At 39.4% G+C, this 22,779-nt stretch overlaps 1 protein-coding gene across 1 annotated transcript in view; it reads right to left on the reverse strand.

Moving 5' to 3' along the window:
• The window catches only part of myo6a (myosin VIa), a 161,390-nt gene that overhangs the window by 11,567 nt on the left and 127,044 nt on the right, over positions 1-22,779 (reverse strand). The window contains exons 28-33 of the mRNA XM_053336497.1: positions 18,564-18,724; positions 17,684-17,722; positions 16,448-16,483; positions 13,925-13,963; positions 10,180-10,283; positions 4,033-4,164 (exon numbers count right to left, since the gene is read on the reverse strand). Of these exons, the coding sequence (XP_053192472.1) occupies positions 4,033-4,164; positions 10,180-10,283; positions 13,925-13,963; positions 16,448-16,483; positions 17,684-17,722; positions 18,564-18,724 (511 nt within the window). The remainder of the gene's footprint in view (positions 1-4,032; positions 4,165-10,179; positions 10,284-13,924; positions 13,964-16,447; positions 16,484-17,683; positions 17,723-18,563; positions 18,725-22,779) is intronic.

Consider the following 22,779-nt stretch of genomic DNA (forward strand, 5'->3'; position numbering starts at 1 on the left):
TTCAAAAATAGTCATACGTGAATGCATCCTTTCAAATATATTGTTGTGGACACTTCACCTGTAGTGTAGAAAATGCAAACATGCAAACATCAAGCAGCAGTTTCTTAAAATAGTCAGTAAACCCTTGAAAAGATGAGTATTGTGTATTGTGTGTGTGTCCAGAGTCGGAGATATCTTATTCCTCTGCTTTGTGCCACAGAGCTCCTTTTGTTGTCCAAAAACTGAAAGCAGTCCCCAGTTGCTAAAAACTACAGTGACCAGCTGTTTTAGGAAAGTACTGAGAAGTGAAATGAACACATTGTTGGATTTGGTCTTTTCATGGGATTTTCTTTAACATTATTAAAATAAGATTAACAGAAGCCTTATCCTTTAAGAGGTTTTAAAGCTATTAATATTAGGGCTGTCAGCGTTAACGCGTTAATCGCGATTAGATTAATGCAATCCATAACGCGTTAATTTTTTTTAATCACATTTTAATTTTGCAAGCCTTTTTGTCCCTTCTACTCACCCGTAGACGGCTCCTCTAGCTGTAGCGCTATGCTTTGAAGTGGCCGCCTGCAGTAAACCTACCGCGATGATGGAAAGTAAGAGAGCTACTGGACTTTTGAACAGCTTGTTTGACTTTAAAAAACTTCCAGACGGTTCAGTTGACAAGTCAAAAGTAAAATGCAACCTGTGTCAAACGGAGTTTAACTACCACCGGAGTACGTCGAGTTTGAGTTAGCACCTCCACGCTAAACACCCAGGTGCAGCCAAGCGAGCCTCAGCTCCACCAAAGTACCATTTTGGAGTGTGGGAGTCGCAGCAGAGCCGTGATTGATTCCCAGTTAAGACACTCTGGTAAGAAATGCTTTACATTATGGGCTTAAAACTGCCTTCAAATGTAAAATAACAGGATTTTAAACATGCAATTCAAAACGCGATTAATCACGATTAACTATGGAAATTCTGCGATTAATCTTGATTTAAAAAATTAATCGTTTGACAGCCCTAATTAATATGTAATCAGATGGAATACTTCAAATCTGAGGATCGCTCCTGCATTCATGTTTGTTTGGGTATATAAAGTTTGTATAAATAAGCACTGTTTCGTGTCTTCCTCACATCGTCCAGCAGACTCTGAACTCCTCTGGAAATCATTTCCTCAGTGATAAAGATGGATAAACAGAATAATAATGATGTCAGACATATCTGAGAGGTCCTGGTTTAAAATCCTGTCTGGGACCTTTGTTACATCTCATCCTCCTGACCTTTCTCTCTCTCCAATTTTTGCTGTCTCTCTCAGCTTTTATTATAACAACAGACAATGTGTAACACCTTGGTGCCACATGTAGGAATGTTTCTTGTAATCTGCACCTGGCTATGCACCAAAATACACTTTTGCTAATATGCTAACTGATTTATGACAGCCATGAATATGCAATGCTGAAATGTCACAAAACATTAGAGAAGCAGTCAGCATTGATGTGGACACACTGAACTGAATGTGACTTCTGGAGCTAAATGCATGAATTATGGCAGTTTTTGTTCTTTAAAGGACACAACTAAAATCATTTAAATAATCTGAAGAAAAAAAATGAAAAAATTGTAGCTTATTAACTTTGTTTTTGAAGTATTGAAAAATTATTTAACTAAAATTTCAAAGTGGCACAAATCCATGTAGAATAAGTCATTTTAAACCACATAATTAAAGAAAAGCTGTATTTTAATTACATGCCACAAGTTTAAGAAAATAAAAGCTTAAATATAAAGCACTTGGATGGCAACATGTTTTCACTTTTTGATGCTGAGTTTCATCAAAAAAACAAATCATTGACATTATATCTCCTCGGTTTTAACTTCTAAAAGATAGCCTGTGAACAAACAGATAAGTCAGGACTGCAAACATAACCTCCTCTGTGAAGGTGACGATGTGGTTTTTTGATGTGTGAGTGATATTGCACTGAAGGGCTTTCAGCTACTTTTAAAACTACTTGAAGAAGATGAGGTGAAATGTGGAGTCTGAACACCAGAGCCACTATAGCAAATTTAAACCTTTCAAGTCTAAAGATTGTTTTCTGTATTTTTGGAGACATGGAAGGAATGAAAGTTTCCTCCTTTAATCAAGAATGAGTCAAATCCTTTCAGCTTGAAGTAAAAAGCTAAATAATATCTACTAGAGTTCAGATGGTATCTTAATATTTGTACTTTAAAATTACATGTGTCTTTTATAATATGATGTCATGTCCTTAAAAACATCTCATCGATTTGTTCTTAGGATCTACTTGTCTGGTTGGTGCTTGATGGACTGTGAAAACATCAAGGACAGCCACTGAAATGAGTCCAAGACTTTATCGATGTACCTCTGATAAAGTCTGAGTGTCTGACTGAACCTGAACATAACAAGACCCAAATTTATGCATCCCAGCTGATGATAAAAAAAACACATAATTATGATAATTAATTAATACAGCATAACTGGTAGAGAGAGATGTGGGGTGGATGATGCTATTTTAAAATATTAAATCCATGTTAAAAACATTCCTCCTTTCATGTGCTTATGATTGAGCTCTCCTCAAGTCAAGGAAGGAAGTTAGGAAAGGAGGAAGAAAGAAGGATAGGAGGAAGGATGGAAGGGAGGAAGAAGGAAGTAGAGGAGGAAGGAAGGTAGGAGGGAGGGAGGAAGGAAAGGAAGGGTTTAAGTCAAGGGTAGCTTCTTGTTTTCTTTCTCTCTTTCTATTTTTCTGTACTCAATTTTATTTTTTATTATAAATGGGTTCTTTATTTTATTGTTTCCAATTTTTACTACAATTGTTTTTTTGTTTTTTTTTAATTGTATGTTTTGATGCTTCCAATTCTTACTGTTAAATGTTTTTATATAAAGCCGCTGGATATAAAATACACTATATGAATAAAGCTGCCTCGCCTATCAAAAGGTCCCAGGACAGATTCACACCTCAGTGTTATATTAACACGTCGCCTGCCTTTACACACGGAGCCAGACACACATTAAAAAAAACAATCACATTTAAAGTGCTGCGTGTGACACGTGTCCACGGTGACGTTCGGCAAGCAGCTCATCTCTCGCTGATGAGAGGATGAAGGATGAAAGTGAGTGTGTGGGCTCACAGTTCAATCAGTAGTCTGAACAGAGCAACGCAACAGAGGGCTCCCGAATAAGAGCTCTTTGTCGTCATGACAACTCGACGTGTGGCACAATGAGGTGAGGGCACGGCGACGGAGAGAGGTGAGAGACCGAGTCCATTTGTTCCTCAGGTTCTTTACATGTTATCAGATTATGTATGAAGATTTGTTTCAGGTCAAATGAGTAAGTGTGTAAAGGCGGGAAGATGCAGCTCAGATTTGAATGGATTGGTCGCCCTCAACTCATTTCAGAATTGAGACGGGTCAGATTGGTTGTGGTTATTTATTACTTGACAGAAAACGACCTGAAAGGTTCAACGCTACATTAACAAACAAGGGAACGTGAGGCCAGCTCTGTGGAGGCCGGCCTTGCTCTCTGTTGACAACAACTTGAAGGATTCGGTCATCTTGTTTGATAAGAATTTCAACGGACAAACCCATTTTGTTCTTCCTGTGTGAGGCAGCAGTATATGCTAAAAGACTGCCTGTAAATTCACAGGAGGAAGAAGAAAAAAGAAGAAGAAGAAGTAGTTCAGTGTTGGGTGTGAACATCAGGTCATGACTGGTTCACCGATCGTACTGTTAAAACATGATTAACACAATGTACATGATTAATAAAAAAAACAGTGTCTGCCCGACTTTTACAGGTGAAAGAGAAAATGAAATGAGTGAAAATCATTCATTGAAATTTCCAAATTGAACTGCTGATTTGGAAACTCATCGTGTCTCTTGAAACACCTGAAACTGTCAGAGTGCAGCAGCTGAGAAATGTTTTTGTTCTCTTTAAGTATGTGAATGAAGCAAAAAGAAAATCTTACTGTTGGAAAACCAAAAAAAAACTTTAGATACAAGACAAAAAAACACAGAGGATGATTTATAACCTCAATAAATCTGCGTGTCGTAACGTACCATAGTCTATGACAGATTTGGGCGCCCGGTGATCTGTCTCCGTGTTCCTCTTCTTGTTCTTTGACTTCCAGGCGTGGTAAACCTTGAGCCGGCGGTGGAACTCCTCCCTGCAGGCAGCCAGCAGCTCGATATCTGGGAGGTGACAGATTTGGAAAAAATCTTTAAGAACACAGAATATCTCCCAACAAAATGCACACATAATATGTGCAGCACCTGCTCAGCAATCATTTACCCCTTTTCCACCAAGCTGGAGCTGGTGCTGGTTCGGAGCCAGAGCCTGACTAAGCACCGGTTCTTTGCTTTTCCACCACCAAAGCTCCAGCCGGAGCCTCAGAACAGGAGCCAGAGCAAGCACCAACTCTTTGCTGGTCTAATGCAAGAAACTATTATGTCAGTGGACTGGGGGCGGGGCTAACGTTTATTAGCCGGCTAGCGCGGCTAACGTTTATTAGTAGACTCGCGGGGTTAACGTTTATTAGCAGACTAGCGGGGCATTTACAAAGGGTTAAAGATTTGTTGATTAAAAGTACTATTTTTATCATTTTTTTGCCAGGGCTGTCGTCTTCTTCTTCTGCTTTCTTCATTTCCGGCAGGCTAGATGCCTAGCGCCATGTTGCTGCCTCTCACTGGTGAATCATGGAAGTGCTTCAAAGGCGCGCGCTGGCTACATTATACAGTGACATAATCGCGTGGCTCCTTGCCGGTGGAAAAGCAACAGGTTCGTAAGAGGTGCTTGGATTAGCACCAACTGAGCACTGGCTCTAGCACTAGCTCCTAACCAGCACTGGCTCCAGCTCGGTGGAAAAGGGGTAATTTAGAGTCGTGTTTCTGTCCATCTGATGAATGTAAGTCCCATATTCAACCTCTTTTATTTCTGTTTTTTCTTTCTACCAACTCCTGAGGGAAATACCTGGCTCTTTAGCTGCTAACTGTGTCTGTTTGCTGTTTAATGCAGAGCAGGTAAAGTAAAGTGTAGAGCTTTTTCTCTAAAGACAGCTGCCAAAAACGATGCTTATGAGCCCTGAGAGTGAACCAAGACAGTGAAGTTGCAGCCAGACAGCGAAACAATGAGCTGGAACTTGTTATAAAGCTCCTTAAAGCTGAAAAGAGCGGCAGGGTCACTGATAATTCTCTGTAGGTTCATTACTATGAGACGTTGCTATGAAAATATCGATTATAGCCGCTTTACACTGAATAATGTATAAAAATGAAGTCTGCTTATTGATTACATTTGTACACTTGTACATTTTAGGTTTTCAGAGACAAAAAAACACACATACAGGGCATCATGGTCATCTCTGGATTTTAGTATTCAATAGATTTTCTTGGCAAAAAAAAGTGTTTTTTTCTTCATATATTTCTTGAACTGCATATTTTACATTTTTACACCTCAGAGGAGACATTCTGTTGTGGGACAGTCAGCTTCCCTCCAAACCATAAAAAGCTGTGAGCTGAGTATATTTGACGGTACATCTAATTTAAAATGTACTTCTGGTTTCTCAGACTGTGTTGAGAGCTGAGATTCACAGTCACAAACCATTTTTATTACACTATTTTTTGACTGCTGGTACCACTGAAACTCGCATGCAAGGAAAGCGTGCTACGTTACCATGGCGACCGTCAACCTCAAGCTATCATCACATCAGCCTGATTGCTGATTGTTTGCGGTCTCCAGTTTCTGTACGACGTGTATTTAATAACTTCGCTGAACTGTTAAAAGAAGATGATGATATGTGGAAATAAATTGCAGATGTTGTTGGTTCATTCGGTCCAGTCGGAGCAGAGATTTTATATTACAGGTTTAACCCAACACACACACAAAACTAGACTTATGACTACTACTCTGTGTCTGTATCTGCAAAATCTAACACCATATCAATCTATCGTTGCCTAATTTAATACTTTTTTCTTCCATTTTGATTCATTTTATCACATTTGCATCATGTACTGTAAATGCCGCCTCATTTTGTATGTGGTTTGACTATGGGTGATTATACCCTGCTGGATCGGTGTGCAGCCATACATTTGGAGTTGAATGTGTCCAAAACAAAAGAAGTAGTGGTGGACTGTAAGAGTCATAGTGGCCATCTACCTCTCATTATAAATGGCCAGGAAATTCAAAAAGTGGAGCATTACAGAAAGATATGATGCAATTTAGAATAACTGCAGTATAGAAACAGCTCAGCACAATACAGGACAAATCTGGACAAAATAATATGCACAACATCAAAAATCGAAATGCTAGGAGCTTCAATCCCTCACTCAGATCTTCACCGTTGGACCCCTCTCACCCCTGCTAACCATCTTTTTTAACTTCCTCTCTTCTTTTAAAAGACTGAGAAACATCAAAAGAAGGACAACCAGGTTCTGTAACAGCACCTACCCCGAGGCTGTTTGTGCCCTTAGCTTGAATCATTAACAATGCTGCCTGTTTATTCCTGTCTGTGGCACATTGTAAGGGTATGTATACAACTATACACACTATAGCTGGTTGTCATACTGTATGTTAGCTTCACCATGGCATGGGAGTGTGGTTTTAATCATTTATTATCACTTGAATTGCTTTTACATCCTAAAAGTGATGATTGTATGTGATGGGGGTTGAGTCTGAGATCACGTTCCTTTAAAACGTTAAACCTCACACAATTATTAACGACAGACATATCCTTTTATCCTCTAAACTGTCAGCATTCATTAAAAATCATAACAGGAATCTATACAGTTCTTACACACACACACACACACACACACACACACACACACACACACACACACACACACACACACACACACACACACACACACACACACACACACACACACACACACACACACACACACACACACACACACACACACACACACACACACACACACACAGATAAAATATGCTTAACATTGCCCCAAGCATAAAGATAACACATTCCATCAGGATGATTCAGATAAATTACTTAAGAAAAAAAAGTTAAAAAAAAGGGAAAGAACAACACAGATTCAATTTATCATCAAGAGCATCGGGCTAACTGTGTGCAATGAGAGGCTTAATGCACACTAAGTACTGAGATAACGTCAACTTTAGAGGCAGATAAATAGTGAAGGAAAAAAAAGAAAGAACAACTTTAATTTACTGTGCCGAGCTGAAACCTCTGCAGAATAAATAGTATGAGTACGGCGGGTGTCAACAAGCCCTCGTCATTGTTTTGTTGGACGCTTATTCCCGCCGCTGCAGATCATCATGACTGAGCGGCGGACGTTATCAACATCAATATTCGATCTCCTCCTCTGTCTCGGAGGTGAGGTGAGCGGCATGTTAACATTCGACCGAATCATCCCCGTGTGTTAATGTGCGACCGCCCGCAGGCTTCAAATCTCCCTCCATTAATTTCTCAGACCACCCCTGGGTGACGGCCCTCGCCGAGCACCTTGTCCTCTCCACGCTTCCTGCTGCATGGATAAGGACAGGTGAGCTCTCAGGTTAAACTCAAGATTATGGGAAGAAAAAAAGAGAGGACAGTGGAGGATATTTACCGCCACAGGCTCTTTTCTTTTCCTCTTTTACCTTATCTAACTGTCCTCTATCTGTGGAAACACAATCCATTGCAGCAGGAATATTTGTGTAAAGCATCTGCACTTCTGACCTTTGACATCTTTATCTTGTTGAACTTACAACTCATTTGTTATTCAGCTGTTGTTACCAGTAGTAGAAAAAATATTTTGGTAATTATTTTTTAAGCAATATTACACCATAAAAATAGTTTGATGTGTCTTGCAGCAAGAGTTCAATATATAAGATTACTTGCCAAGAGTTTGTATGCTAAAAACTTAAACTTATAACAGCCGTCATATTTTCAGTCTCCGGAGAGTAGTTCTGTGTAAGGCAGATGCTACTGAGTATGTGGGAAAACATTCACAACCTCTTAACTTTGCACTACATTGTAAACTTCTCAGAGAACGTCAGAACAAAGTCAAGAGGTTGCACATGCTCAGTGGTGTCTGTCTTACACAGAACTACTCTCCGGTGACTGAAAACCTGGTCGATGTTTTTACTATTTGGAGCCGTTACTAAGCAAGCTAACATCACCAAACTCTGAATTATGAAGGAACATGTCACCCAGTACAGGGGTGTGACTCACTGACTTGTTTTTAATAGTTTTAGGATTTGCTGACAAGAAAAATATTGAAAATCACCAGCTGTACTCTTTAAACCTGACAGCTTGTGCTCTATACTCAGGACTGCTCTCCAAGATAACTTTGCTGCCTCTCGATACACTGTGGCTGTGATTTTTTACCTTATCTGCCAGTTACAGCTTTATTCTACAGGTGTAAAATGTTTTCTAAGATTATATTTTTTAACATTAATATAAAGTTTGCAAACTAACTGAGCAGCTAAGGATCAACTACTGCACAAAGTAAGACAGTATTGGAGATAATTGACAGAATATGTCTCACACCAGTGGTATTTTTTGCTAGCGTGGGAGTTTCTCTAGCTTGAGACCATAGTTACCCATCTGATGTCGCCACAAACTCTACAGACACTGATCCAAATCTGACTCACATCATTGTAATATATGCAGCGTAGAAGTCAAGAAAAGGTCACAGATTTTCTCAGCTATGGTCTTTTGTCATAGCAATCCTGATATTTCAGAGTGATTCAATAACACTAAAACGTTACGTGCACCACCTTTAAACTACCCCGGAATAGACTGTCAACTGATTTGTAAATGTCAGTGTAAAGGTTGAGTATTTTGCTGCTCTCTGCTACACTATGTGTTACGATGATACTACCCCTGTACTGCCATACTTTGTTTGATAAAGCAATATATACAGGGTACAGCTGTGGTATCACCATGATGGCTTCTGTTAAAAGAACTGTACTCTCTTCTGCTCCACCAGTAATTCACTCCCACATGACAGAAGTGGTTTGGAAAATGAGGCATCGTTATCAAAAATAAAAGTAAGTGGTTTGGAAAGTGATCTGTGGCAGACATTTCTGTCAAATTTGTCCATTTGCTGGAAATGAGAGGAGTGAAAACTTCTAAAACCAAGCTTTTCCTAGAGTCTAACCCACAGCAGGGATAAAAATGTCAATTTGCTGAATGTAAATGCACTGTGTTGTTGAAATCAAACCTGTTCATCATCCGGGGAGCATGAATGTGATCTGTTTTATACTATCTGTTTTTGAATATGACATATATTATTTTCACTTGTGGGTGTCCATACAAGAAACGACAGGAAATGAAAATCAATCAAGTTCCTCCTGTGGGGAGCGTGAATGTGCTCAGTACAATTAATGACAATTTTTCTGATAGATTTTGATATGTATTAGAGGAAATGTTTGCCTGATAAAGCTGCAAGAGAAATGCCACCAAAGACATTAGCATTAATCCTCAAGGGTCAACAATATTTATATTAAATTTTAAGGAATCAAGCATCAGTTTTCAAGTTTTTACCTGATCTGAGGCACTGACACTGGGTGATTAAATCATAGTTATCCTCTAGGGAGCATGAATGTACTCAACAACTTTTATAGCAATCAGTGTGTTAAATTACGAGATATTATGTGTGCTAAGTGAAAATTTTGACCAATACTAAGGGAAAGCTCATGAAGTGATAATGTAAATGTTTTCATTCTCTGGGGAGTATGAATGTGCTTAATGGACAAATTGCCATTAAAGTCAATGGAGTTTGCAAGCAGCAAGTTTGGCCTAATTACATAAATCCCCTGAGGATCATCCTCTGAGGAGATTTCATAGAAATCTGGTGATGGACTCAAGTGTTAATCATGGGAATGTTCTGACCTTAAAAAAATAAGCCTTGAGTAAAAATCAAAGGTACATTAAAAACCTGTTTGTCCTCTGGGGAGCATGAATGCGCTCAGTAAACATGATTACAACATGTCGATAAGATTTTGATATTTCTTTTGAAATTGCAAAGATACTAGCAGAAAATCCTGCAAAAGACTCAGTTCCTGACAATCAAGAATACTTAGATATATTTTATAGAGTTGTGGCCATTAATTTTTACAACCGGAGGACCCTTTTCAACCCTGTTGGCCACCTCCAAATGTGTTCAGGAGGTCTGTACTGCCGTGTGTCAAGAAGTCGATGACACCTTTACCATGGTGACAAATGAAACCCTGACACTCACCACATGAGGTATTGATGGCGTCCCGAAGCTCGGCGTACTTCCACTTGCTCAGCTCGTACTTCTTGGCGCCAGCAGCAGCTTTGGAAGCCTGGACCTGTGGACCTCTAATACAGGAAATAGACAAGAAGGATGCAGAGAAGTCAGTGACAAAGACCCACAGCAGAGAACTGTGGGGAACCGAACAGCGGGGCACGTATGTGGAGATCAGAGGAGAGGGTTGTTTGCTTTGTTTGGGTCAAAGAGGATTTGCAAGTAAATGCAGCAACTTATAAGGAATCATAGATGGGTGGAGTTTACTGAGAGTCTCAGACTGCATTAAATTTATTGACGCAAGTAAGCTATAACAAACACTTTCTTCTCATGTCTCAGCTGCAGCAGTCATAGATTTTCCAACTTTTACTCAGCTTTCTGCAACATTTCTTTAAAACTTACAGAAATTCATTCTTTTTATGTCTTCTCCCATAAAGGGCTCCTTTCATCAGTCTCTATAAAAAGCTGAAGTATTATAATGAAGTTTACATTTATATTCCAAATAAAAACTAGAAACAGAATATACTTCTGTGGCTGAGACGTATGGTACATATTGTTGTTAAATGCAAAAGAAACATTCTTTATCATTTACACTCAAATATATCTTTAGAGAGACTGATGAATGAGAAAATACACAATCTCAAAGAGACGAGAGAGGTCTTCTTTAAAGATCATTCTAGTTTATTTGAAAGGGGTGATATTTTTGTAGTTCTGTTGACCATTTCTGTCAGTCATGATAACATTGTACTCACCAAGTTAACTGCATAAATCTGGGAACACAGTTTAAAAGAAGATCGACAGGTCAAGAAATTCGAGCAGTCAGATGATCAGACAGGTTGGAAATAAACCAACATTTTATCTAGATGATCTAAACCACTTCATTTGGAGATCAAACTCAAAGTGGGTAAAATTGAAATGGTGGTACAGGAGGTCATATTTGAGGCAGGAAGTGGGTCTGTAAACAATGACAGATATTTGAAACAAACAGTTTAGGTAATAGTTTCACTGTTCGCCTTTGCTTTCAAAAATCAGGGGTGTTTTTTTCCAACCTGTCTGACTGCTTGTTTTCTTGACCCATTGGACCTTGCTGTCACAGTGTTCCCAGATTTCAAGCTATTAACTTGGTGACTAACATGTTGTTGTTTCCAATAGAACAGCCAACGTTACAAAAATAAAGTAGAAATTAAATAAACTGGAATCACCTTTTTAAAACAATGTGATAGGACTGCAGCTCTTTATGTGAAAGACAACATAACATTTCAGAAACTGAATGTGAATCAGCCTTCACAGTAAACTCCACCCAGCTAAGGTTATGAAAGCAACGGGATTAGAAGAATCAGATTTTATCCAACAGACACAGGTAACACTGGTTTGTTACGGCTACAGGTTCATTGCAGATGCTAAGGTGACAGGGAGGCAAAACAGGAAAGAGAGAGGGACTGCTACAGTAGAAATAGAGGGTTTGAGAATGACATCATTTAAATGCATGCTGTTTCAGTCGCCAGGAAGTCAAAAAGTGCCTCCGGTATCTTGGCGTGGAGCCGCTGTTAAATAATAAATGACCGTTTGACAGTATAATGTGAATATCTCTTCTCCAGCTGTGGGCCATGCTGTTGGCATGCAGCTCGCTCCTGCGTGGTGCACCTGACAGGCCTGATTAATCCGTGACTGGGATTTGCCCTTTTTAGAACGCCGTGAAGTTGGAGGCGGGACCCTGCTGCTTCTCTAATCCTATTGGGTGGCTCATGATTAGCGGGAGCCGGCCTTGGACTCGGGGCGGCTGTACCGTGTTCCCAGAAGCACACGTTGGCTTTGGCAGTGAGCTAAGCGGCTGAACGCTGCAGTCACCTTCTGCTCCTACTTCCTGTCACGGTGCGTTTGTGGCACAGCGCGAGAGGCGAGCCTGAGCCAATTAGCCGCAGACAGAGAGAATAGAGGAATCAGGAGGAGAGACTGGCATGGCTTCAACTGACATCACTCATTCACACTTGTGCCAAGAGGCTGACGAACAATCCTGGAAAACACCATTTGGCCGCAGTAATCTTATGAGAAAGCGCACAGTCACACCAGGTTAACTTTCACCTGTTGAGCTGAATGGACGGTGAATGTTAAACATTAGAGTCTGCTCTCACAGCTTTATTGGACAAAGGCTAAGTAAAAGAGTTCAAATCCCAAGAGTGGGTGGCACAATCTACTGTTTATGTGCACTTTAGCCCAATTTTGTAATGCCATTGTAAGCATATTAGCAGCTCTTTCACCTTTTGAAACGGAAATGGAGCTTGTTTTCTTTAAGAGTTGATTGACAGGTCTTTTATTACCCGAGTTAATACTAAAAGCCAACAAAAATTATTCATATTCATGGTGCTGTTAAAAGTGGAAAACATGCCTATATTTTTTAAAAATGTGTCATTCATACGTCAAAAACATATATACAGTAAATTGAATTTCCAAATGATGGACTGGGCCTTTAAACTTCACCAATTAGAAGTGTATCAAAATTATTATGATATTGAAATATGCTGATGGTGGAAACTTTCTCACCCAGAGAGCTTTACGATTCATACTGTATAACCAAATAACCATGACAGTGTTAGCATGGGGGTAAATGTAGTGTTTCATCCTGTAACAAAACTAATTATCTGTCTCCAGTAAAATATTTTCAGTGCTACGCTAGAAAAGATAATCACATCTGCCATTACTTTATGTATTGATTTTATCGTTAAATATCTAATGATATTTTAAATTAATATAAGTATCTGGCGGTGGGTGTTTTACAATTTTTAACCAGTACAGAAAATGGTTTGATGGGAATTCATCTCATCACACAAAAATATGTTATATCACTGCAATGTGAGTGATATAGTGAGTAAAGCTCAGAATTTGTTTCTGATAATAGAAAAAAATGCAGATGAGCTATTATTATTGTAATTATTTTCATCACTTTCACTCAGTTTTTATGTCTCTCTTGTCTTCTGTGAGTATTATAACATTTTTTAAAGAAAAAAGTGTGGTTACATAAAAAACTATACTTTTATAATCTAAATTTGACTGATTTACTTGACTCTTATACTATTATGTTTATCAGATTTGAAGTGAAATTGATTAATCCACAAATCTGTACCTGTAAAATTCTGACTCGGACAATGCAATGTAAATTCATAACATAAGTGTACCCAATGTGTACACAATGTACCAAAGGAAAAAAAAATGTATATATGTTTCTGTATTTGGAATATGCAATCCACAGATTGCACCTTTAAAAGTTGAAACATGTTGACAGGTTTGAGAGGCATACTTGAGAAACCACTTATTGTTTTGGGTTTTGACCCAGGAGCAGCAGGAACAAGAGCACTAAAAGAGTGGAGGAGCAACAATTCAACAAGCAGGTACTTGGGCATGCAAAGGTCAGCAGGGCTGCTGGTCGGCTGCTGCACTGAGTGGAATAAATGAGAGAAAGTGTGCAGCTGGTTCAAAATAACAAGAAAACAATCAGTTGGCTACAAACGTTATTGGCTTTTCTGAGGGAATTAACCCTGATAATCAAAATTCTTGGATTCGATTTTGATCAACAATTTATGTCTTATTCAGACTATTGACAAGATTTCTGCAACACGTGGTTTTTATTTGTCTTTGTCATCAAAAAAATCGATCAATGTTGAGGAAAAAGTGATTGGTTGTACGCTTGATTTATTTTGTACGGACGATATCTACCCACCTAGCCAGAAGTTCAGTCATTTCCAGCGCCATTTCTTCCCTAAAAAGCATGACGGCCCCGGTATAAAACAGTTAGTTCAGTGTGCTGCGGTGTTTTCTACAGATCTAAAAAATACTGTCTGCACAAATAATATTCATAATACATAAAAAAACATGAGGATCAAGGAATAAATATAGAGGTTTGAAAGAAGGAGATGATACGGAAAGAACAAGAAGAGGTGTAAATAAGAGAGGAGGAAGAAGTACAGAGTGGAAGAAAAAAAAGAAAAATAGTGGAAAAGGAGCATTGCTGCCTAAAAATTACATTTCCATACTACGATATTGCAACAGCAACTATTTATGGAAAGAAATGTAATTGTGTCCAAATAAGGATGTTTTAAATAAAGAACTTATTTTTCAATTTGCAAAATGTAACAGAAAAATGTCAACTGATGCTGTATTCAATGTGTTTTCCTACAATAACTAAAGTATGAGCAACGTTTTTATGGTTATATTTTGAGAACTGTGGTTTTGGGGAGTTTTTCCTTATTCAATTTGCAGGTTTATGAATAGATGTTGCATTTCTGAACAGACTATAAACTCCCCTGAGGCAAATTTGTGATATTTTTTTTACAGCAATCACATTACATTTCCTCCAAAATGAATACAGCAAAACCATTTTAGTAGTATATCAGCAGCACTTCTAGGGAACAGGGTTGAAAAGAAAATAATGAAAAAAAAAAAAAAAAAAAAACACTAAATAAAAGTGGAGTAGTGAAGCAGGGAACAAAATGAGGTTTAAAGGAGGGAGGTGAAAGAAGACGATGGAGAGGTCATTTGTGTGAAGGTGCAGTTTGTCTTTGTCTCTATGTTCAGGTTCCTAATCGTGTCTGATTTATCTTCGACATCAGGACTGTTAAGATTACATCTGTTTCCTAATTATGACATTAAGTCCGCCAATTGTGTGTTTCCAGGTGTCCTCTGGGTACAGAAGGAGCTTTGTGAATCCTGAGAAATTTGGGCTAAAGTATAGACTGTAAAAAAGGTCTGTGGACTCCTGTTCTGAAGCCTCGAGTGTGTAATTTAGATTGTCGTAATCTTACAAACATTAGGATGAGAGGGAGAAGATGACCCTAATGATGTGATAATGCTAATGCTAACATTGACTAGCAAAAAACAAAAAATACAAGATAACAACAGCTGAGTACGGTCTTTTAGAAAAAACAAACGCCAAACAAGACTTTTTTAGGCAACTGAAACATTAAAATTAACTTTCATGAACTGAAAACACACTGAAATACTGACAGCTATGGCTATACTCTTATCCTAATCTGGTATCTAGAACATTATTCTAACTGGGACCATAGTTTACAAATTAACAACATCCGGCTATATCAAAGAAGTCTAGTGATCTGAAACTAGCGATTGAGACTAAACTCATTAGGACAATTAATATCCAAAGAGTGGTAGAGTAATTTTTATCATCGACTTTCATACAATCAGACTTCTTTTTGGAGCCAATGGAGTCGCCTCCTGCTGGCCATTAGAAAGAATGCAGGTTTACAGCACTTCCACATTGGCTTCACTTTTCAGACCCAAAGCTTACCGCTTGGGCTCAAGACTAAAAGTTTTAAACAGTTTAAAAGAATCTGGGGGTGAGGAGTTAGAAACCAGAACTCTGTAGTCAGTTCCTCATCTCTCTGCTGGAGGCTAGCAGCTCCAGGCTAAATAAGCTGCTGCGAGTATGAAACACCCCTAAATTTGCACAGTTGATTAAATTGAGTCAAGTCGAATTGTAGGACGTTCTCTATCATGGATTCTCCTGCCTGCACGTCTATGAAGCCCCTAACCCTTTTCAAGCATTCAGGTAGTACAATAAGTACTTAAGTCATTTTACTCTTGAGGATGTTTTACTGCTAGCCTCATCACCACAGCTGCCTTTGACTTCTGCACTTTCTGTATAAAACTACACCACAGTTTGCAGGTTAAAAAAAAGTTGAAAATACTGTAGTGACATTAATAATGAGTAACTTCACAGAGAGCAAAACATTTTAGAGAAGAAGAGGACTTTGGATTGTGTCCACCTGGTGCATAAAGTGCTACGATGCATCACTCTAGCATCCTCTGAGTGCCTAATAGTGTAATGTGGCCACTACTACAGCTGACTCATGACGTGAAGCATCAATTTCAACTTTCAGAGTGACTTTGTATGTGGGTCGCTTTAGGCTAAGTGCAGAGAGAAGTGCGATGGAGGCTGCTGGGCAGAAGCCTACAAACCGGTGCTCTGCCACGTGAATGCCGGCGTCAGCGACCGCACAGTGCTTTAACAGTCTTGAACGTTTCTCTGAACTGGATCAACCTTTCTGTGCTCATGTTCCCGAGCAAAAACAGATGATGGATATTTCTCAGCACACTTCAGTGGAATTCATTTGATTCATGCACCCTCTCTCGAAATGTACCTTAAAAACAAGTCCTGCAAATCTATATCTAGCTTCACACAGTGTCTTAAAAGTGTTTGGTGTGTTGGTTTTCAGGGGCAACCTACATGGTCAAGCTCTTGAGCTGTGTGGTTCCAGCAGTGCTGTAAACAGAGGATTATAGGATTATAAGATGGAGCAGCTATGCACAATATAATAAACCAATCAAGACAGGGAAAGGTGATTCCTTCTCCCTTGTGTCTCATCAAGAAGTGATTCTCCTTCCAAACTCCGATCAGAGGACAGAGGACAAATTCATCAAACTTCTGAAAGTGACATTTTGTACTTCAGGGAAAAGTCTGGTGGTATTCTATATTTCTATCATAGTCAACAAATCTCACTAAAAACAATGACCTGATTTACAAACAAGTATTTGTGTGCATTCAAAGTCAATGAGTCACTGTCCTGTTGCCAGAAATATTCAAAAGGTGAATCTTAGTTCTGTATGAGCAAGATGTTCCTTCATTGTTAAGAGTTTGGTCTCATCAGATTGTTTAGAAACAGCTTCATAGACTCATAACAGCCATCACATTTTCAGTCTCCAGAGAGTAGTTCTGTGCAAGGCAGACGCAGCTGAGCATGTGTGTAAACATAGTTGTGTTTACAGCTTTGCTAGCTTGCTGTGCCACACATCACAACCTTTTGACTTTGCACTACATTTTAAACTTCTCAAAGAACATCAGTACAAAGTCAAGAGGTTGCACATGCTCAGTGGCGTCTGCCTTACACAGAACTACTCTCCGGAGACTGAAAGAATGATCGCAGCTTTTAGTCTTTGGAGCCATTTCTACACAAACTAACATGACCAAATTCTGTATAATGAAGGAACATTTCACCCAGTGCAGCAGTGTTATTCATTGATGTCCACACAATACTTGTTAGCAGATCAATTCATTGTTGGCTTCTGAACATGAGATTTGTTGACAATAAATAAATAAAATATAGAAAATAGTCAGAATTATCAACATTCAGAAGTTTGATAAATATGGGCCCAGATCACGTTTCTGGTGTGTAAAAATCATATTGGTGCAACATTTAAAACAAATTACTTTAGTCAAATCGGGAATATACAAAGTCCTATTTAAAATATTGTTAAAAAAAGAAAAAAGGAATAAAATAAACGTGCCTTCTATGAAACTTGTGCAACTGTTAGTTAGCATGAGTGTCTCAAAGTTAAGAGATCAGGGGTCTGTGCTCGGCTGGCAGATTGTTACAGCATGCAGGGGTTGGTTACGGTTTAAAATAGTCAAAAGGCAGGTGGGGTTGGGGGGATTAAATTAAAGGGTTAAATCGCCGGGTCTTACACTGCTCTCTCTGGGGACGATGGAACTGAGGAGCCGTTACTGGGAGAGGAAAGAAAAGAAAGAAGAAAAAATGGTTAAACACAAGAAGGATCCTTTTAGAGATGACGGTGTCTCCGGCAAACGCAGCAAGGGAAGAATCTAAATATCAGTTTGGTGTCCTGCAAAATATCGTCAAGAAGTTCGGTGAGCAGCAACGAGCCAGACGGAAACATCAAGAAACAAAACATCAAACAGTGAAAATGAACAACAGGAAACATAACTAAAATTCAGTGTTTCTCAATCACTGAACCAATATTGAGCATAGTGTAAATAAAGTATCACACTAGCTCCTTTTGAATAATTACTTAGACTACTTAGTTCTCATTGCAGAGGATCAGCCACAATGTGTCTTGAACTTCTAATGGGAATTCTTATTATTCATCTTCTCTGACACAAATGAGCAACTATGTGTGTGTCATAATCTGCTGTCCATGACACCACTTATGTGATGTGATGATTGAGTGAACATCATGTATGTTATAATCTACTGACTAACCATTGTCCTGATTGTACACACATTATGACGTGACTATTGTGCTTACATTGTTCTGATGGTAGAACAAGGTCATCCTTTCACAAGATAATGTATTGTATATAATCTGACTGTTTCCTCTACTCTGGGCTCGCTGAGCCATCTCACGCTTGAGACAGCAAGGAGTCCGCCTGCAGACGACTGAATAAACTAGAAAAAGACAAGGAACGACTTTGTGCTTCTTGATACTAAATATTGCCAGAACAAACTTTATCATTATTTTGTGAAGCTTCATGAGCTCAAGAGACTGAAGACTTTCTGTGAGATACGGATGACGTTCCAGTGTCCAGTGTTCAGTGTGTTCATTACCTGCGCAGGCCCGTGTCGATCTGAACCTCTTCGGGGATGAGCTCTGACTCGCTCTGGGCAATCCTAAGCGCCAGCTCCCGGTCCCTCCTCTCCTGCTCCAGGACGGTCTGCCGAGACGCCTCCTCCTCCCGTTCTGCCTGCAGCTGCAGTTCCATCTCCACCTAACACACACCAACACATAATGTTTTACTTCTGTGCCAATACTCCTGGAGAACTTTCATCTCCCCCCTGGAGTATCTGCTGCAGCTAACATATGTGCGTCTAGAAGTGTTGCAGCTTTCTGCCAATTCAGTTTTACTCCTCAGAGTTTCTACCATCTGCAGGAGAAAGATGTCTGCCAGATTCACTACACACAGCACCTTATGCTGCATTCACTGAACTGCTGTACATTCACTTTTTAAGTATATTTTTCAATTCAACCTCACAAGACAGAAGTAAGCTAGCTGTAAGGATGCAGGTTCAGTCGACTCAATCACTTGTTAGTATTCATAAAAGCAGGAAACCCCAAAATAATGCACGGACATGAACACACTTCAACCTTCCCACCAACACATCAGGTCAGGTGCTGCTGCCAGGGGGGGAAAAGTTAATCTCCTCTACAGCGCTCTTTAAAGAAGAGGCGAGGAACACTGAGTGAAGGGTGGGACTACACTGCATGATTGAACGCTCCCCTTTCTACCGTTCTTCATGTAACGACATTCATAATTCAAACTGCCCCTTGACCGATTCAAGAAGGGCACGAGGACCTCAAGGGTTTCAGTTTATCACCTTGACTTCATCTCGTTTTAAAACACTGATGATACAGAGGCATTATTACAAATATATCAACATTTTTAACACATTTGCTGTTACTTTTCCTTTTCTCCACTATACAGTCTCTCTCTCTGCAGTTGTGCATATTTTTTGCATTTTTTATTGCAAGATGAAACTGTTTTTGGATCTGTGGTCCTACGTTTCATACCTCTGATTGAGTGTTTTTCAAAGCAGCATTTGACTGGATCTTATATCTTTGATATGGTACTGGTTTTATATCATCACAGCTGGATTACTGCAATTCCCTTTTCACCTGCCTCAGCAAGAAGTCTCTGGACCGTCTACAAAAGGTCCAGAACAGTGGTGCAAAGCAGTTGATCAGGTCCAGACTCACATCGAACCCTCTTATCTTCTTTATATTGGCTTCCCATCAAGTTTAGGATTCATTTTAAGGTTCTTGTTTTTGCATGGTCAGACATCTGTGGGACCTGCTCCATCAATTATATCACCACCAGGTCACTTAGATCTTCTGATCAAGGCTTACTGGTAGTCTCTAACTCTAAAATACAAACAAAAGGTGATCATGCCTTTTAAGTTGTGGCTCCAACTCGTTCTTCCACTTGATGTACGATATGTGGTCTCTGTTAACATCTTTATAATGCAGCTGAAGACTCATTTATTCAGACTGGCCTTTATCTCGCATCATGCTGTGTGGTGTTCTGTGTTTTTTATGTTTTATTGTTTGTTTGTTTTTGGCTGGATCACATCAGCAGGACAAGCCCTAGAACTGCCAATGTCACTGACTTTGGTCGGCTGAAGTATCCTAGAATGTATTTCACACCAAGAGATGGCAGAGATTAAGTTTATCTTTCAATTTATTCTATAAGCTACATAACAGGTTAGTTAATAATAATTTACTGCATCTTTCCATCAATGAGGTTACTGTTTGTGAGGAAAAAAAGTTTAAGTGGAGCTTCGACTTGAGATCATTTTGTCACAGTCAGGTAGTTGTGTTGAAGTTGAGCTGCTGCTCTCAGCAAGTACACTGCTGTTCCAAATGAAGATTGATTGCACTGAGTTTTCTCATCCTCGAAAGTTTGTATGCCCAAGTCGAACTTGCCAAGTCTGCACTAGCAACTATGGAAGTCCAAACTTGGCGTGCTTGGTATCGGGAAAGGTCCTATGTGAAATTGTCTTCAGTCAGAGCTGCGTTTTTTTTCCCCCAGCGGAAGCCTTCCTCTGCCCTGATATTCACCCTAACCATCTCTCTCTTTATAAACTAAATCAACCTATCTGACAAAGGAAACAAGCCAATCAGAGGCAGAATAGGGCGAGTCTTCACAGAATGTGGTTGAGAAAAAAAATAAGGTTTCAAATTCTGATGCACCTTCTGTATCTGTCGTTTAAAAGACACTTTGTGACCTTGCTCTGTAAAGGGTGCTTTCCTTACTGACTGGAGCACATCATACTGCAAATCAGCTTTGGTTATTACAAGTCTAATGTTGTTGGTTATGTACCAGTAGCATTTAAAAATGTGTTTCTTTACAATAATTAACATTTAGGAGGAGACCCACAATGCTTTCAAGTTTGTATTTAACTCAGAAGTGGACATTTGTAAGCCAAACTTGCTAATATTAGCACTGATTCATTCATGTTAATTAAACAGCTGTTGAGTCACCTGCACACTCAGTGTTGTGTTCATCCTGCAGTATAGAAAGGAGGGAGTATCGCTTATTCATGGGTTTAAAAAGTGAAGGAAAATGACCAGTCAAGAAAGATTTTCAATATTTAACCAAGATGAGAACCTCTGAATGCCCTGCCACCTTTGCTGTAGATCAAACATAATCTTAATAATAACTCACTATCCTATAGGGTGGCAGAATGTGCAGAGTTATGGATATCATCTTTAATTTTACACGGACAATCATTATTTCCAGTAAATGTCCCCCTCCAGATGCTTAGCAACGTGTCTTGGGTCATAACTGTGAAAATGTGAATAAAAAGAGAAATAAAACTGCTACATATCGCAGTGTGACTGATGTCACCTCCTTCCTTAAATCTGAATCCCTGTCAGAATCTGCAGAGGGAGCCATGAATATTTAAACGAGAGAAAACGTGTTAAGAAGCCCAACGACTCTGACTTGGTGGAAGTGGAGGAGATTTGTGGATAACCTAGCCTGGGGCTGTGGGCCCTCAGCCAGCAGCTTTGATCTGAACGGACATCGCTTGCCGCTAAAATCACCACTTGATCTGGTCTGGGTCAACACCCCTGGGAGAACCAGGGGACCCGGCTGCCACGGCAACAGATGATCCAAACAGACACATGCTGGATGATAAACATAAAACCCCTTGAACTATAAAACCCACTATCTCTGTCTCACACACACACACACACACACACACACACACACACACACACACACACACACACACACACACACACACACACACACACACACACACACACACACACACACACACACACACACACACACACACACAGCAATGTATTGGCAATTGGACAACAGTAAGACTGATGCATCTGCTGCTCATGTGTAGAAATGCACGAAAGCTAGTTTCACACAGCTCTCTCTCTCTCTCTCTCTCTCTCTCTCTGTCTCTGTGTGTGTGTGTGTGTGTGTGTGTGTGTTTTAAAGGGTCAGTTCACCCAACTTACAAAAAATATGCAGTTTTAGTTTTAAACATCACTTCTCACTTGTCTATATGTTGTATCACTCTCCTGAACCAGAACTAGTCATCATAGAGCAGCACTGTTAAAACTTCAGCTCTATTTTCAATAAGAGGACCTTGTGTAATCACTGACTCACCTGTTATTATGATATTACACAACATAATGAAATTTGCTGAAATCACAGGTGCCATCATCTCTTTCTCTTTCTGTGTCAACACTATTTGAAACTTTGCACCAAAAACCAAACACCTCACTGAAACATCCACTACTGCCTTTGGTTTTTACCACAATAAAAAAAAGGAGGAATAAAAATGTAATCTAAATGAAGAATAACATCAAACAAAACTTAATACAAAGTGTGTGATTCTTTCCTAATTAGTATCATCAAAGGGCCTTTCTTTATCAAATTATGATAATCTTACTTTAAAGTTTTTGAAAATCTGTGTGCAGATAATATTCACCATTTAAAACACAGACTATAAAAATCCACCATCTAACCCTAACCCACCATTTTTATTTTTGTTTTTTTGTGAATGATGTGAATAAAAACAGACGTGTTGTGATATCCCTGCCTTTGTGTCGACACAGCTGAAGAATTGAAATCCCTCCCGTGCAGCTCTTCTTCTCTCTAATCCATTTCTAGCCGTTTTGGCAGGAACATGGTCACACTTTATCTCTCCGCATCACATGCACTAATGGCCCTCTCTGTCTGTGCGTGCCTCTGCGTGTGTCATGTTATGTGATCATTGTGAGGACATTTCCTGCGATCGT

Source organism: Scomber japonicus, chromosome 17, assembly GCF_027409825.1.
Source record: "Scomber japonicus isolate fScoJap1 chromosome 17, fScoJap1.pri, whole genome shotgun sequence".
Lineage (NCBI taxonomy): Eukaryota > Metazoa > Chordata > Actinopteri > Scombriformes > Scombridae > Scomber > Scomber japonicus.